The 18,288-nt window shown below is 30.0% G+C and overlaps 1 protein-coding gene across 1 annotated transcript in view; it reads left to right on the top strand.

Annotated features, from left to right (window-relative positions):
• Positions 1-17,960, top strand: part of LOC112679270 (ALK tyrosine kinase receptor-like) — a 411,089-nt gene extending 393,129 nt beyond the window's left edge. The window contains exons 17-26 of the mRNA XM_025549015.1: positions 4,186-4,437; positions 9,066-9,158; positions 9,219-9,411; positions 10,075-10,162; positions 10,302-10,586; positions 11,010-11,209; positions 11,306-11,407; positions 13,481-13,706; positions 14,410-15,095; positions 16,044-17,960. Coding sequence (XP_025404800.1) covers positions 4,186-4,437; positions 9,066-9,158; positions 9,219-9,411; positions 10,075-10,162; positions 10,302-10,586; positions 11,010-11,209; positions 11,306-11,407; positions 13,481-13,706; positions 14,410-15,095; positions 16,044-16,233 — 2,315 coding nt within the window. The 3' untranslated portion in view covers positions 16,234-17,960. The remainder of the gene's footprint in view (positions 1-4,185; positions 4,438-9,065; positions 9,159-9,218; positions 9,412-10,074; positions 10,163-10,301; positions 10,587-11,009; positions 11,210-11,305; positions 11,408-13,480; positions 13,707-14,409; positions 15,096-16,043) is intronic.
• The last annotated feature ends 328 nt before the right edge of the window (positions 17,961-18,288 follow it).

The following is an 18,288-nucleotide window of genomic DNA, read 5'->3' as shown; positions in this document are numbered from 1 at the left end:
AAATACATTGATATTTAGAGTTTAACTTCCTTGGTTAATGATTAATTATTACTGTTGAAGATAAAAGTATATTCCATTTACAAGATTTTATTGATTAATGAATAAAAATTAAGCTTAATTTAAAAAAAGATAAGAATTTTAGCCAATATAAAACTGTTTTATTGGAAAGTTGCAAAAATGTTTTATAAGTAGTACAATATGAAATTTTAATGAAATCAGATATTTCAACGAATTTCCTTTAGATGATATTAATTATTTAGTTCAAGGCATTTTATAATTTCGAATTATTTTTATGAAATTTGTTGTTTATAAGCACTTAATATTTACAATTTTATTTTCATAATCTTTCTTTATAGATTATAATAGACTATATTATTATGATAGACTGTCTTTCATAATAAGCCTTTCTTTTACATTAACTTTGAACATTAAAAATTCAACTTATATTATTAAGAAATTCGGTTATTTAACTATATCAACCGTCGACCCAGGAGATTCGTCTTTTTGAAACAAAACGTCAATAACAACATAAATTAAAGTTTTTTTTTTTATTGCCTATTTTATGCTTAATTGTGTTTTGAAATATTTCAGTGATATGATTTAAGTATGATAAATAAAAAATGCTACTATGGGTTATAGCAAAAAACTTATAAAAAATAATAAGTAGTATAAATAGTACGTTAATTTGTACAATTTAAGGAATGGAGTGTACAAACATTAAGTATTTGATACTTTTTTTTGTAAATTGTTTGTATTTTAAGTTATTATATTCTACTTTTAATAATTTTATCAGTTAACTAGTTAAAATAACACGATTATTATTAATAAAAGTCGACATTTTTTTAATCATCCTCCTGTAGCATACCGAGTTGACTGTTCAATAGGGTTACAAAATTTTGAAATGTAGATTATTTTAAGTTAAATTAATAGACTATAAAGAACAGCTGTGACGGTATTGCTGAGATTTATTAACTTTTTTAATTAAATTAACATAGGCAAAGCAAAATGATTATGACAAATATAAGCTGAACGTCTATAGCGGATGGCTACATGTGAAATTGGTGCTAAAAAGGAGTTTTTAGGTAGTACATGTTGCTTGGTCGTGTCATCATCGGTTCATTTGATTGTTTTCGCATACTAGTTTCTCATGTTCTTGATCGACACATTTAAATAATGAAAGTATCGTTTTGCAATTTGTAGAGTTTTCCTTATTACCCTTTTTACAATTCGCTCGTGGCTTCTTTCATAGTATCATAATTAAATTGCTTCACGATTCGTTTACGGTCAGTTTTATGTTAAGTTTTTACTTTTAAATAGTTTGTAATTTAGATTGCATCGTGTACATTATTTTATCACAAACAGTATTAGATAGTAATCCTTATAAATACGTAGATACATAGTAAATATGTACTAAATACATATGAAGCAATGTACTGATTACGTAATACCTGTCTATCAAATTCTACTTTACAGTGGATTTTTTTTCCTTGTAACTTAATTGCTTCTGATAATTTAAAAAAAAAAACAAAATAAAAATTTTAGTTGAATAATCCTTTTCTAAAGACATCATAAATATAATATTTTTAATTTTGAAAACAAAATAATATCATATATTCTAACTTAATAAAATAACATTTGTTATCCATAAATCCTAAAGAAATATAGGTACTTACTACTATGTAATGAAAATATTATTTTTATGTTGTTATATAATTTTTCACTAAAATTTCCGTTCTATGTTCTACTGAAATGCTTTTACTCAAACTATCTGATAACTTTCTCATTATTTTACTTGTATATAATTGATTTTCTTCTACAGACGAAAAATAAATATCAATGATGTTATTTTTAATTTTTATATTATGTTGATTAAAATGTGGTGTATTAGTCACTAGTATTAGTAACTTGTAACTAGTATATTGTGGTAAAACTATCGGTGATTTTGTTATTCTGTGTTCGATCAATAGCGTTCCATGATTTCTAGTTAATAATATACTGATACATTTGCAACATTTCTATTCATCACAAAAATAAACTCGTCAAGCTAAATAGTCTAAGTAATTAATTTTAATGAAACTAAGTTGATAAATTTAATATTGATATGTATTTATTTATTTTGCATATGATAATATGGGATTATATGAATAAAGTGCAGTTGTAATAAAGATTATAAAGATAGTAATAATTACTATAATAAGTTAGAACGTCAAGATTATTACGTTGAATTATTGACGTTAAGATAATTGCAAATTAACTAATACTATGATATTATAACTGGATTATTGATAGAAATATATATATATATATATATATATATATATATATATATGACTAGAAGGTAGACTTGGTCACTTTTAAAGTTCTAGCTTAAAGTTATAACTCCAGATTCTCCATCCATTTCACTACACTCGCCTCTGATTTATAGTTTCACCAGACCTCAGACAAAATATGTTTGTGGGAATTTATCGACAATATGACGTATCGTTTAATGCATTCCGCATTCACAGAAGGGGTATTCTAACTTTCCACATTTGTGCATTAGGTAATTACATTTACCTTGTTCTGTTCTTGCTCTGTTAAGTGTTGTTTTGTAGATATTGATTTTGAGGGAATAACTTACAAATGTTATGATTACTATTTGGCATTAAACCGATCTTAGTAATATCACTAATAATTGATCAATTTCGACTAAGAGTACGTATATAACCTATATGAAGTATAATTACTCAACATTCTTAAATTGGTAAATTAACAATTCAATAAAAATATAGTTTATTAATATAAATAAATAAATAAATGCTTAGCCTGGAGTATTTTTAAATCTGTAGTTATACATCATACACAATAAAATATAATATTATATAATTAAATAATATATCTTATATAAATACATTTTAGATAATAATAAATTATAATAACCGAAGTATTTTTATTTCTTAAAATATTTATGTCTAATAAGAACTCATTTTAAATAATGTATTTTATTAAAATAAATTATCTTTGTGTAGAACTACCAATTTCTCTCAATGTATTTCTTCTTTTATTTTTTCATAGTCAGTCGCGATTTTATTGACTCCGTACATGGTAGATGATGAATTTTTTAATTCAAAACCGGTCGTACATTAAAAATATTATAATATTCCAGACTAAACATTTATTTATTTATTTATTTCTGTATAAAAAATATTTTTTATTTATTTATATATTAATTTACGAGTGTTAACCATTTACTAATTATTTTTTTTTAATTATTATTATTATAATTTTTATTCATACATAAGAAATTCGTTTGATTAAAATTTAAAATCGAAACAATGGTGAATATTTTTTGGCAATCGGTTTTTCATATACATACATAAAAATCATTGTTACCAAATGGACCACAAAAATTATCCTTAACTATATTTTTTTTTTTTTCAACGGTCAACGAATTAGCAACTCGTCACTACAAAAAGCACTTAAACCAAAACTCTATTATTTCTCGCATGTCCTCTATGACCATCCCCAACAACCCTCCAAGGAGGTTAAAAAGAAAATGGCCAAGAGACGCCCTTGCCTAACGCACACACACACACACAAAAAAAAAAAAAAAAGGTCCCTATAATATGAACCCATCAAACTAATTACGAAGTACTGTTGATGGACGGTTTTTTCCCTTCAAGATATAAATGTCATGTTTTATATTATATATTATCAAATTTATTTCTTAATGTACTTTTTGTTGTATAAATCGTGAATATGCATTTTAATAAAAAAAAAAAAAACTATATTTTTATAAACAGTAAAAAATATCATCCAATACAATACACATACATATAGCTATAAAATTTTATTCGCCTGGAGTTGTAAAATATCAGCAGGAGCTACGAATAACTTGGAAAAAAACCATTTATTCGGATATTTTTTCTACCCTTAAGTGCGTTTAATCTGAACTCGTTAAAGATGACAAAAAGTACATAATATTGAACAGAATACATAACATTTACATACATATTATGTATTCTGTTCGCTTTACGATTTAACGTGCGATTTTTTTTTTCCTAGCTACCCCGTTCCCCCTTACCAATTATCCTTGGTTGATTCTTATTCCTTCAACAAAACCGTGCTGAAAACGTAACGTTTAAAAACGTGCTGATTAATATATTAATATTTTTGTATTTTATTTTTCCTCTTTCCGCGACGAAGGCGGTCGCGCTTGGAGCAACAGTCAGACGAACGGCGAGGGCGGTTGGTCGTACTTGCCGGACCGCCGTCACGTGTTCTACAGGGCTGTGTACCCCGGTAGCCACTACGGCTCCGGCACTGTGTTCGTCATACCGGCCATCGTCGGCTGCGGCTGCGCGTACTTGTGCGCGGCCACCAACCATCTGCGCAACGCCGTCGTCTGCATCTGCCCGTCCGACTTCAAGCTCGGGCCCGATGGCAAATCTTGCATATGTAAGTATATACGGATCATCGTGTCCGTCATCATGTAAACGTTATTCATCTCGTCTCTCGTCGGACGCGTTTTACGAACGAATATTGAAATCCCCGTTGTGAATCGAATAGCGATGGAGCGGAAACACGTCCCTTTCCGTCCCCGAATGGCTTAGTCGGAAAGCGTTTCTTGCACGGTCCGTTTGTCTCACCGTTATTTCCGATTTCCACCCCGTTACGAGTCCGGAAACGACCCCACTGGACCGCCGACGAAAATCCGTCATCCCTCGTCCGTGACTCGTCACTACTAATTGCTTTTGTCTGGCGTCCGTCAAAACCAGCGTTCGGACTAAAGATTTTACATTTATGCAGAAGCATCATTCATCCAGATAGCTGTTCATTCATCTTTTATCTTATCCAGAAAATCAGTTACAACGCATCTAAACATTTATCTCGGATTAATATTTTACTTATCTAGAAACTGGGTATACATCGATCACCAGAATTGGGTATATAATTTTTTTAACTTTTATTGAAATTCTCAATCAAAATTTTCAATGATAGTATTATATTAATATTAATACTTATTTTCAAACATTTGTTATTCATGTTTACCTATTCTTCGTTCATTGTTTCATTAAGAAATAATAATTCAGAAACATTAAAAAATGTATTTAACATGTAATCTGTGTTTAAGCAATATAAATTTGCTATGATGATGTAAGGAGTAAGTAAATAAAATAGTTATAAAAAAAAAAATGCCGTTGTGTTAGGTTTGCAAATTGTATCTAGTTTAATCTAAATAAAAAAGTGTTTTATTTTATTATTTAGGTAAATACGAATTATGTTTTATTTTATCTTCATCTAGATACATTTGAGTTGCATTATCTTTATCTAGATAAAAAATTAGTTATCTAATCCGAACACTGGTTAATATCCCTCTACCCTCTTTTACGCGTCCCATACACAATAGGCTGTCATTAAAACAAAACAAAATTAAAATCATGAATTAACACACGCGTTACCGAACCAGGGGCGTGATTTCAGTTTTTCTAGAGTAGGAAAGTCGGCATACTCTTAATAAATTGCTGACTCGACGACTTATTTTACTAATGTGCCAATTAATGCGGTGGGGAGGGAACGACTAGCCAGTAAAAATATGTAATGATTTGTACTTTGTACATAAGTACTCGAACATTATACGTCTCATTTTGGGCGCACCGTAGCTCCACATTTTAAAAACACATTTAATACCATAAGTCCGCGTGAAATATATATTGAAATATCTGATACACTGGAGTTCCACATTTATAAATAAACCTATATACGAAACCCAAATTTTAAAATTTTAAGACTTCGCTCGTTACGCATCCCAGCTCCATTCGCAAACTTTAGTGCCACTGCGTGGCACTTTTTTCAAGAATGGGGCATCGTTCCAAAGACAATTATAGTCTAAGTCTAATCTAATCTTCGTACATATCTTGATGCTGTTGTGGATATGATTATGCTTTGTACCTGAACCTAAACCTTGCTGCACGAGTAAATCACATATTTCGAATGTTAATACAAATTAATGTTGGATAATTAGATGTGAATAAAAAAACGATTTTAAATTTATAAATAAAAAAATAAAATTGTATAATGAAAATAAAATAGACAGATATGTTTATGTTAACTGTTTATATTAATTATAATTATGTATCGTGAAATTTTTTTCTTGCTAATTATTATGATTTTAAAAGTATCTTTTGCGGAGTTACGGTTCTAAAAAAAAAATGTGTGTGCGGAGCTATTTTTGGGCAGCTACAATGCGTTCCCCTCATTTTACTGATTTACAAAATTTCAATGTCTTTAAAAACTACGTATATATACTTTGATGATGTGCTAACTTTGAAATAGCTAAACTCTAAATTGTATAAAATGCATGAACTAGTAAATTTACTTAAATTTATAGGAAAATGCGAAATCAAAAAAAGTAATTTTGATATACTTAAATGAAAACTCGGAAATTCACAAAAAACTCTTATATAGAATCATACTCTGAAAAACTTAAAAACTAAAAACTATGTAAAAAGTATATAAAATACTTTATGAAACGTACTAATTTAAGTTTTTTATAACTCGAAATTTTAGTTAGTCGAATTTTTTTCGCCCTCGGACTTCGAGCTATCAAAAGTTGATCGTACATATATTTACTGCAAGAGGGGCACAAGTAAAGATGTATCTCAACGTCGTACGTGCTCACCGGCGTGTAGACGGATTAGCCCTCCAAATATTTCAGTAGCTACTGAAACATAAGTGGTATTTCACGTAATACCTTTTGCACGAGAATGATTTTCCTATCGGCACGAGGGGAAAAAATGTTAATATTCAACCCGAGCCGGTTCCAAACATACGCGTGATATATTATGTACCACAAATAACATTTAGAAATTTGATTTCGAAAAAAATGATTTTACCCTCGTTGCTGCGGTCTTTGTTTAAAACAAAGCATTCAGAATTTCAGGGTATCCACATTACTCACGTTTATTGTCAGTACACCTGTGTTATTTAATACATGTGCGGGTTTCGTGCAATGCTTTTTTTGGTAAACAAAAACCGTATTAGTTTGAATATTAATTGTGCGTATAAAGTTGATATTACTTTGTATGTATATATATATATACATTCGCAGTCGCAAATTTTTTAGTCTGTCGCAAATGCATATGAAAAAATGTAAATCTCCACCATTTATCTACCATCATGTTTATAAATATTAATATCCGCTGTGTACGCTGTGGCGAAATTGATGCGTTGTTAGTTTATAACTAACCCAGCAACGTAATATTCGTTTGATGAAGTCAAAGAAAACGCACGATTAATGACATCGATTACTTTCAGTTTAAAATGTTATTTATCCAAACTTTAGTTCAACATATACCGGTATGATTTTCTGAAACTATGCGTACAGTACGTTTTATATTTTATGAATTTTTCAAATTAAAATTTAAATTCAGATTACACACTTTCTTATGAACGATTTAGATTAAGGACATACGATTTGCGATTCGAAACAAAACTTTTACCAACAAGTTTGTTGGAAATTAGACCCAAATATTACAGATTATGTATAAATAGTGGCGCTCTCTAGTGGAATAGTTTATGGACTTTTAGTACAAATTATGTTCGATAGATAGAGAAATGCATCTGGATAAGATGAAAAAATAAATAAATGTACTTGAACACACCGATATAAAATATAGTGTTTTTCAAATTGCTCTTCTAGTTTAATACTTTGAGTACGTTATTAATGTAAAATGATCCGTCGCGGGACGCCTGACAGATGTGAAACATCAACAATTTTCTTTTTGTAATAATTTTTATTACAACCGCTTCAACAATAACAAGCGTCCATTTAGAGCATTGAGTTAATAAAGTATTTATTAGTAGGAATAAAATAATTAATTACTTATTAGTATTTGGCTTATGAGTTATTATTCTGGGGAGACTTAAAATTATTTAAAATAAACCCTATAGAACAACGAACGAGGAAAACCCTTTTATCGAAAAATTAATTATATTACAGTATTACATATTTAGTTAACTACTAGTTAATGAAAAGTCTATCATTTGGTCTTCTTGCATTTTTAAAATAATTACAAATATAATAAATATCAGGTAGTAGATAGTATGCTTATAGTAAACGTGTTATAATTATTAAGCAATAAAAATACATTCAATTATGAAAACGACCAAGAACGGCGCATGGTACGGCAATTATTGTCGTGAACTCGTTCCAATATTTTCGTTATATTTTCACTGTCACTCATATTTAAATAGAAAATAATATTTACACATATATATATTTATGTAAGACATACGTATATTATATATTATTATGATATATATTAGTTTAAAACAACATGTTATACATATACGTAACAATATGGGTGTACATATTATATGGGTACGCCGACATTGCGCGCTTAGAAAGGAAATCGCCTAACTTCTGCGAGTGGAGCGTTACCACGCCTCAGTCGGTCTCACTACCGTACCGCGCCATTAGATGTTTCACATCAAAAATATTTAAGGATCTAACCATGATTGGCTATGGTATTTTATTTAATTTTTTTTTTTTTTTTTTTTATCTTAATAAATTGAATAATAGATTGAGTGAAAGTGAAAATTTGTGTAACGAAATAATAACCATAAATCAGTGTAATTAGCGTGTGCATGTTTTCATCAGTTTTCGCGGATAATTATTTCGTGAACAATAATTATAAATCAGAGTTAAGACTATGACTAATTTTTTTTCTATAACATAGTTTATTATTACATATAACAAAAACGTAAACTACTTGTACTTAAACTTTACTTATAGCATGCTTTATACAGGTGGAAAATTCGTAAGAAATTATTTATGGTTAAACATTGGTTCAGGGATTTAATTTGTGGAAAGAGTAGAAATACTTATACAAGATATTTTAAAAGGCTTTTACCCAATAATTTTAAGGCTTATACATTCACGAGGGTATTGAACATAGGGATTATTTTGTAAATGGTTTTAATTAAATTATATTATTACCAACAGTATGCAGAAATAATCATTTAGATCCCGATAAAATATTGCGCCTATGATCTTATATGTAATACTTATTGTATGATTATAGATCAATCTACAGAAACAACAAAGATTATATTTTTGATCACTGGAAGTGTATTCACAGTTGTACTCATATGTTTGATCCTCGGAATTTGGATGTGTAAGTCATCTTAGAATTTATTTGATACTAAATGTAATCGTCATTGCGTTACGGTTTCAGACAGGAGTTATCGAAAACGTAAAGAGCGCAAGGAAAACGTCAATATACTTCATAACGGAATTTTAAATTATAATGTAGCATTAAGAAATAGAAATGGTAATGCGGATATCAATCCTAGTTATGATTTCAATGGGAGAACATTGACGACAAATGATTTACCAAGAATATCGAGAGATGAATTAAGAATACAAAAGTAAGTTATACGCAATTCAATATTAATCTCTGAAGTCAAATTCAGTAATAATTTGTTACTATAATAAATTATTTTATTTTTTAATTTATCAATTTACTTGTCATTCAATTATTTATTATTATTTACGGTACACTAAGTATTTTTTTTATAATATTAAATTTTATTGATTGTCGAAAATTCTACAAACTCTACACATAATATGCCACGTGGTAGTATATTAATTTATTGTAAAAACAGTACCGTCCCAACTACCAATACTGTTCAAGAGAAGCAACATTTGACACCCCTTCCCATTCCCTTCACACCAATTTGTCTTTTACAAAATTAACTTCATATTTTTATGGTATAATTTATTTTATTTTATAAATATTATTTATCAATAATATTCTATCCTTCAGTAATATTTATACATCTCTTAAAATATATATATATATATATATATAACCTCTTAAAATTTACATTGCTTTACTATGATTAGATATTGTGTTAAAATTGACATTTGTATATTAATTATCATAATACGTGGATCGCAATGAATGGCATGAAATAATTAATCAGGTTTTATAAATATGATTTTGAGTCTAGAAAATAGATATACGTCGAATGGAAATCTATTAACTTTGATTTGAAAAGTTTATAATGTATGTTACGTGGAATTTCTAGATCCATTGGTGAAGGAGCTTTCGGAGTGGTATACCGTGGTTATTACAGAAAAACGGGAACGACGACTGATATGCGAGTCGCAATTAAGGTCAGTATTCGATATATGTCATAATAACGTAATTTGAACACGATGACAATTTATTGATATTGAATCGGATATGTTTTCATTAAAGTCGTAAATAGTGTATCAGTAATTCAGCAACTGGTTATAATGTATTGTTTTACAGACGCTGCAACCGAAAAAAGACATGACTAACGTAGAGGTGAAATTCGACGACGATAACACACCAAATCCTGAAGTAGAAAGAGAGAAAAGACAACGAATCAAGAGGGCCGAGCTCTCATGTATACGTGACTTCCTGACCGAAGCAATTATAATGAGTCAGTTCGATCATCCAAATATCGTGAAATTCATTGGTATCACTTTCGAAAAGAACTATAGGTTCATCGTCACTGAACTTTTGAGCGGTGGGGACTTGAAAGAGTTTTTGAGAAAAAACCGTCCTTCAGCGGTATGTACTAATATATCAATGTGTTCATCAAGAAATATTTTCATTTGGCTGTCTATTTTGCCTTCATATTTACAATTTATAATCAAAAACTATTCATACTATAAGTATAGTTATTTTATTCAGTATATTTTCAATCGGAAACTACAATTATAAACATATACAATTACTAGGTTTTAAATATTTTATTTTTGAAAATGTTATATGGTTATGGTATATAATTTTTTTCAAAAATATATCAATATTTAACTTCATTCAACAAACCCTATGGAAAATTAATCAACAAATTTAACTTTATCACTTTTAGATAAAAATTTCTTTTTTTTTAGAACTTGATGATGTGTTGTTATTTTTAAAAACAAATAGATCAAGTGAAATTCTTTTGTTCTACGAAAACTAATTTGTTCAATGTATTGTAATTTTCAGCAACAAAATCACAGAATCATTCCTATACGGTTAAAAGATTTATTGAAAATGGCATTAGACATCGCAAAAGGTTGCGTGTACTTGGAGCATCTTCATTTTATTCACCGAGACATTGCTGCCCGAAATTGTTTATTGTCCACAACAGGGCGTGGTAGAGTAACGAAAATTGCTGATTTCGGCATGTCTAGAGATGTGTACAGGTATGTGTAACGATGAGAAATGTGAAAAATGTGTTATATCACTGAATAAGGAATTTTACTCGTCTGATAGTTAACCGTTGCTATTTTTAATTTTAGAAACGAATACTACAGAAAAGATGGCCAAGCAATGTTACCTATTAAATGGATGCCTACCGAGTCATTGGTTGACGGCGTATTCAATTCCAAAACGGATGTTTGGTACAAAACCCTTTTATTTAACAAAAATCAAAATCTAATAATTTTAACAGTAGTTCCTATGTTATTATGAATATTGAATACGGTTTATACATTTATATTGCCTCCTTTCTTTACGAAAGAAATATCATACAAATGTTAAAAGTGCTTTCATACTATTGAATTTAAATTCTTGTAAAGTAAACTATAAATTACGAATATTATTAAGTAAGCTAAGAGTACTCAAAGATATAATACTAGACAAGATATAAATTATTTAAAAAAAATAAACTACAATTTTTATAGTTAAGTTGTTAAATTATAAACTTTATTTCTATCAAAATTTTAAATTAGTTAAAATGATTAAGATAATACAGTAAAATAAAACATTAAAGAGGCCACAAATTTAAAATTTTAAAATTATATCATTAAAATATTATTAAATACTACATGTATAATATTATGTACTACTAGCTGAATAATCCGGCTTCGTTCGTGTGTAGTTATTGCTTTCTCTAAAGCAATATATTAAAGCAATACATGCAGTTAGAGTTAGTTTTATAATAATTAATAGTCGAACCTGTGCACTTCACAGCACCAAAATAAAAAAATTCAATAAAAATCATATCATTTTTCTTAGAATATTATTAATTTTCTTCCAAATCCTTTATTATCAACCCTACACATTTGGATAAATCTGACCTTGAATCTGTAACATATGAAAAATACAATTTGAAATTGGATCAGAATTCATGAAAACGTCAAAATAATTGCTAGTCAGGTTGCATTTTTCGAAAGATAGTCCGTATAAAGTAATCACATTGAACGTCGACATAAAATTGTCTCATAACTTTCGTTGCACCCAAAGAAGCCATTTGAAATAGCGTATTATATTCTTGAATGCGAGATAAAAAATACTTGGACGTTGGTAATGTTCCAAAAGTCAATGAGTGCAGTGGGTCGGGTGGAGATTCGAATGCTGGCAATTTCATTTTGCCGTTAGCACAACACATGCCAACAGTTTTACCTGGAAATTTGGCTGCAGTGCAACGTAGACATCTCACCGTCATTCCACCAATAATACCATGTTCACTGTAATCCATTTCACTATCGTAATAAAACGCAGCAAATTTCATGATTTGTGCACGAAGCGAAATTCGTGACGTTCGTCTTGATGCTGGATTTGTTGACGGACCTGCAGATGGAGTTCGACGGGCGTTTCGTAATTGTTGAACAACATTTCGTTATAATTGCGCCTTTTCACTTTAAGATCTCCTATGAAACTGTTGGGCGACACAATTACGTGATCGTCGCCCTATATTCTGTCGTCTTGGTCGTGGCATTTTTTACACTTAAATCCATACAATTGAAATTGAATAAAAAACAATCTCATGTAATCTCAAACCAATTAATATTTATCTGGAAAATAAAATTGTTGTTGTCATATCGACGCCTCAGTTCAAGATTTCAATAACTCAAATTATGAAACTACTATTTCTAGAATGAAATAAACGATCTCTAGAGGTGAATAATGTAACTAAAAGTTATTGCGTTATAGAATCGAAATCGTCGTAATTTTTCAAATAATATCACATAGATAACTCAATTCTGCATATTTTTGAGTTATTGCTATCTTTAACTGAGACGAAGATACGTATACTGTTTTTGGCCATGTCGATAGGTGTGCACTTAAGAGACCATAACTCCGGAAACACTTATCGCACAGCGTAAAAACTTCACAGAAACTATTTAAATATTAATTTTAATATGCCCTGAAATTTTTATCGAAATCGGTTCGTTGGGTCTTGAGTTATAAAATATATTCAAAATATATACTTATTTATATATATATATATATATATATATATTTTATCTATATATATATATATATATATATATATATATATATAGATAAAAACGTTGAAAACCCACGTTAAAATGTTATTGGTCAACATAAAATTTGATTTAAAAATTTAAAAACTTCATTGGTAATAATAATTAAAATAACAATAATAATAATCGTGATAAGTTGTCAAACTGTCTTCAGTATTTCGAATAACACCAAAATTAATTATTCAATTTTATACCTGTTTTAAGGTCGTATGGCATTACATTTTGGGAAATCATGACATTTGGATCGATGCCGTACACTGGCATGACGAACAAAGAGACTATGAACTATGTTATGAGAGGTGGACGTTTGTCTAGACCTGGCATTTGCCCGGAACCGGTATACAAGTTAATGAGCAGTTGTTGGAAAACAAGTCCACAGAACAGGCCAACCTTTGAGTATATACGAAATAAGCTTCGCCTTTTCATTCAAGTAAGTACATTGTTTACGCTGCGGTGTACTTATGTTACAGAGCAGATACTGCAATAATTAAATCAAAAAATTAATTGACACTATGCAGGTCATGGGGTATTATGTTGAAGGGAATAAACTTAAATGCTCTTTACCACGAAATAATCAATAATATATTAACAGCAAACGTTTGATATCGAAAATATATCGGTGATACTTGAAATGCTCAATGGGACTTGGATATTCAAAGCGTTATCTTAGTTTGGTTTTAAATAATATAGGCATATTTATTGGTGCGACGTTAGAGTAACTGTTTCTACTTTTTGATATTTCTGCGTGGTAAAATACCCATAAGAAATTATAACTTTTGTTATATAAATAAACATATATTATAAACATTTGTTAAATCCTACGAATACCGTCGTTCTCGGGAAAAATATCCCGTGTAACAAATTGGAAAATTGAGGTTTCGGTATCCCTGGATCGAACAGTCTTTTGCGTGTACTATCTTATTCGCATAACATGCGCGCGATCGTATATTCCGATTTGTTAAGATATCTAACGCAATAAAATGTGTCGTGAGTGAAAAAAAAAATACTAAATAATTGTTTCCGGGAAACGCGTACGCTGTGCTACTATAACAAAAACAATCGAGCGTATATTGGCCCTTGGCCTCCGATTTAAACAAACCGATAACGTTATTAATTTGGATTTATGTCCGCAGGATCCGGTTATACTGGAGTTCAAGCAACCGACCATCGGCCGGGCCGCGTTGCCGCTGCCGTACCGAGCGACGCACCCGTTGCAGACGGACGAGGCCGACGGGTCGGAAGTGGACGGTGGCGGTGGCGGAACGATGGAGGACGGGCATCAGCAGCGAGAGGACGAGCAGCAGGAAGAACCGCAGTACGTGACGCCACTGCCAGCGGACGACCTGTTCGAGGGCGTGGACGCAGAGCTGATGAAAGACGCAGAACGTTACGGTCAGCGTTTGGGCGGCTGCGAAGCAGTGAAGTTGGACGACGGCCGTCACGACTATTGCGACGAGGACGGTGGCGGTGGTGGCGACGACGACGATGGGGACGGGGACGACGACGTTTGTGACGGTGACAGGGACGACGAGGGCAACGATGACGAGTACGACGATGACGCGAACGTGGTTAACGCTTTGAATCGTCACGACAGGGACGACGACGACGACGAAGATCAGAACGCGGACGACGAAGACAATGACGAGGAGGAGGAAGAAGGAGAGGAGGAGGAGGACGATAACAACGATGAAGAGATCGTGTTGGAAGCGGACACCAATCAGTTCGACGACGACGACGACGACGACGAAGGGGACAACGCGTACGACGACAACAATATGATGCTTAGGAGCAACGGGGCCGCGTCCTCGTACCACTGGAAGTAAGACAATACCCGAGACACTTTGACGTAATCGTGTACCTGACGAATACCGTGGACTCGGTTTTCTCTGAATACCGGTGGATTCACATCCAAAATCACACGCGTAAATTAGTGCTCGCCATTGCACGTGTGTCTTTCTGAAAAGGGATTAAGGCAATGGTACCGCAGAATTTGTTTTTCTGGGGCACAGGGCTAAGGTGTAAAACTTACGCATTTTGCAGTTGGCGAAATCATGAGAATCCTTTGTATATAATTTGACTTAAACTATTTTTGTCGTGTAACCATATGTTATATTATATAGGTATACTCTTATAATCTATTACTTAAGCGGTAAAATACAGACCAATTCGATTAAGGTATTAAACTATAAGTAAGTTTACAACGGTATGAGGTGAATCTTTGTATTCGAATTAGTTGTTTGTAAACTGTATAATGATAACGGGACGTAATTCGTGTATAACTTTTTTTTTCGCTTTGGCAACATTTTCTTACCTGAAACATTTTTCGACAACGATTGATCTTAATCATACGGTTTCATAGCAAATAAGTATTTGACAATTTTTCGCTAGAGTTACCGGTATACTTTTTTCAGACTTGAAAACCAGTCTGTATTATTTCCTATAAGCTTAAAAAATGTTCGATTTTAATTTTTAATCGATTTCCGATAATCATTGTAGTTATATTAGTATTGACATATTCTATTACATTTTCTGAATTACTTTTCCCGATCATATCGATCATTTCTAAAATTAAAACTATATATTTCTTCTCATAGTTAATATACTTACGGGCTATCAATCACAATTGTATCCTTATATTTACAAACTCGTATCGATTTGATATATTTGGTTACTGATAAAATAGGATTTATTTTCATGTATCTATAATATAGATTCTATATGTATAATATATATGTTATTTAATACTGATTATTATTATTATCTGCAGTAGGTTCAAAGAGACGAGTTTCATAAGCATGAAAGAACCGAACACCAAACACTCCCGTGAAGACGGCCCGGGAAATTCGTCGAGGAGAAGAAAATCATTCTCCGAACTCGAAGACAACCGATCTAACCATTATTCACTAAAGGGACGCGTCCGTTACAACGTTGCCAGTGATGGGAAAATAAGATGCTGACATCCGGACTCAAGGACTTCGGTTATCGAGTCCTTGGAAATGTTATGAAACGTTCTTTTTTATATAGTTCAATTAAGTTCTACATATGACTGTTGTAAATAACTTTTATCATTATTATAATTATTATTTTTTCAATCTAAATTATTTACGAAAAATGTTTTCTTACACTGTTATATATTATATCATACACGTTTGTTATCCAGAGTGTAATATTATGACCGTCGATAACTTGTAATAGGCTACAAAACGGATATTGTAATTTATTTTAATTCTGTTCGAAACAAGCATAATACATAATACTTATAATTTATTTAGGCTAGTGATAGATATAAGAATATTCTTAATGTTTCAAGGATAAGTCGGTTAAAATTTAAAAAACCAAATATATCATTAGAGTATCTAAAACATTTTTATATTGTCTGATTAAGTTACGTTGAAGATCTCTATCGTATTTGAATAACAGACGGGCAGTTATTTGAATGTGATTGAACAATTTTTAGATAAAAAAATAATTTAAAAAAAAAAAAAATTAAAAAAAAAGATTAAATTTTATACACCACGTTGTGATTAAATTATATTTTTTACATAATTGGTAGAAATATATTAATGGTTTGTATTGAGAAATAACGTGTCAATCAGCCTGATATTTGTAATCAATTTTTTCAAATAATATTAATTTTTTCTATGATCATATTATTATAATAGGCCGATGTTAGTGAAATATCGCAACGCCAAAACACATTATTTTGATTTGATCATGGAGCGTATAAATATTTTCACTACCAAATGGGAATAAAAAAAAAAAAAAAACACTAACTATCATTTATTTTGACATTACTTTCTTACCTTATTATTCTTTGTCGAATTGGAGTCCATACGTATGGATTTTAATAAAAGTGTAATATTATCTAATATAAATTCAGTATATTCTATCATTGCTAACCAAATGTAACCTCAAAAGTTTTCTTGTAGAAACCAAAAAATTTCAATATTTCAATATTTTCTATCAAAGAAGCTTAAATATCATAATGTAATAGCCTAACATAATCTTTATACCATCAGGTCACAAGTTACACTAAATTAATATAATCTCAATTAACTCTCATTTCTTAACTATTTTTATTACTATCCAAAGTATACCTACACCTGTGTTTGAGGCTGTGTGGAGAATTAAAATAATGATAATGGTCATGAGATATTAACATTAATACTCATGGTATTCTATGTTACTTCGACATTTGTAAAGTTGTAACTTACGAGTAACTTAAACTTCTATGAGCAAAAAAAAAAAAAACCAAATATTTTGAAAACCTTAAAACTAACTTTTTGATAATCAGTAGAAGTTATAGTTTTCACATGCATATTATAATATAACAATATAAATAGATTATATGTAATTAAATAATATAACTTGTAAATACATTTTTCATAGAATAGTTCATTATGTAGACAACCATGAATATTATATAGTATAGAAATAAAATGAGCGTAGAGTTTATACAATTTTTTTTATTGAAATGTGATAAATCAGTTTTATATTTATTTTGCATTGTTCTATAGGTAATGCTCAAATTTCGCAATATTGTTTTTGATAATTTATATTTGATATTTGATTTGGGTATCGAATGAAACATTCAAATTTGTTAGCCCAAAACAAATGTGTAGTAACTAACGGTTTTATAAAATCAATAGGAAATAATTCTCAAATAAACTACTTACTACTTTTAGATCTATATGTATTCTTTATTTATTGATATATTTTTATTGAATTATTGGGATCAATGCAAAGATTTTTGCCAGTCATAAATAACTATTTATGTATTTTGTTTTCCGATTACTACAAAAATGATCATAAATTTTAACCAGTAGTTTTAATATTCACATTTATTATTATCATTATCATAATTTTTTATTTCGTTTGATTAAGATTTTAATACATTTCAATACAAATAAATCATTTTTTTCATTTATATAATTATTAATTTAAATACCATACAATTCGAATAATATACTAAGTCAAATATGACTATAATAATATATATATATACGAGTATG

The sequence above is a fragment of the Sipha flava genome, unplaced genomic scaffold (genome assembly GCF_003268045.1).
Source record: "Sipha flava isolate LNK unplaced genomic scaffold, YSA_version1 0_pilon_pilon, whole genome shotgun sequence".
Classification (NCBI taxonomy): domain Eukaryota; kingdom Metazoa; phylum Arthropoda; class Insecta; order Hemiptera; family Aphididae; genus Sipha; species Sipha flava.
This window is presented reverse-complemented; position numbering and strand designations above follow the sequence as displayed.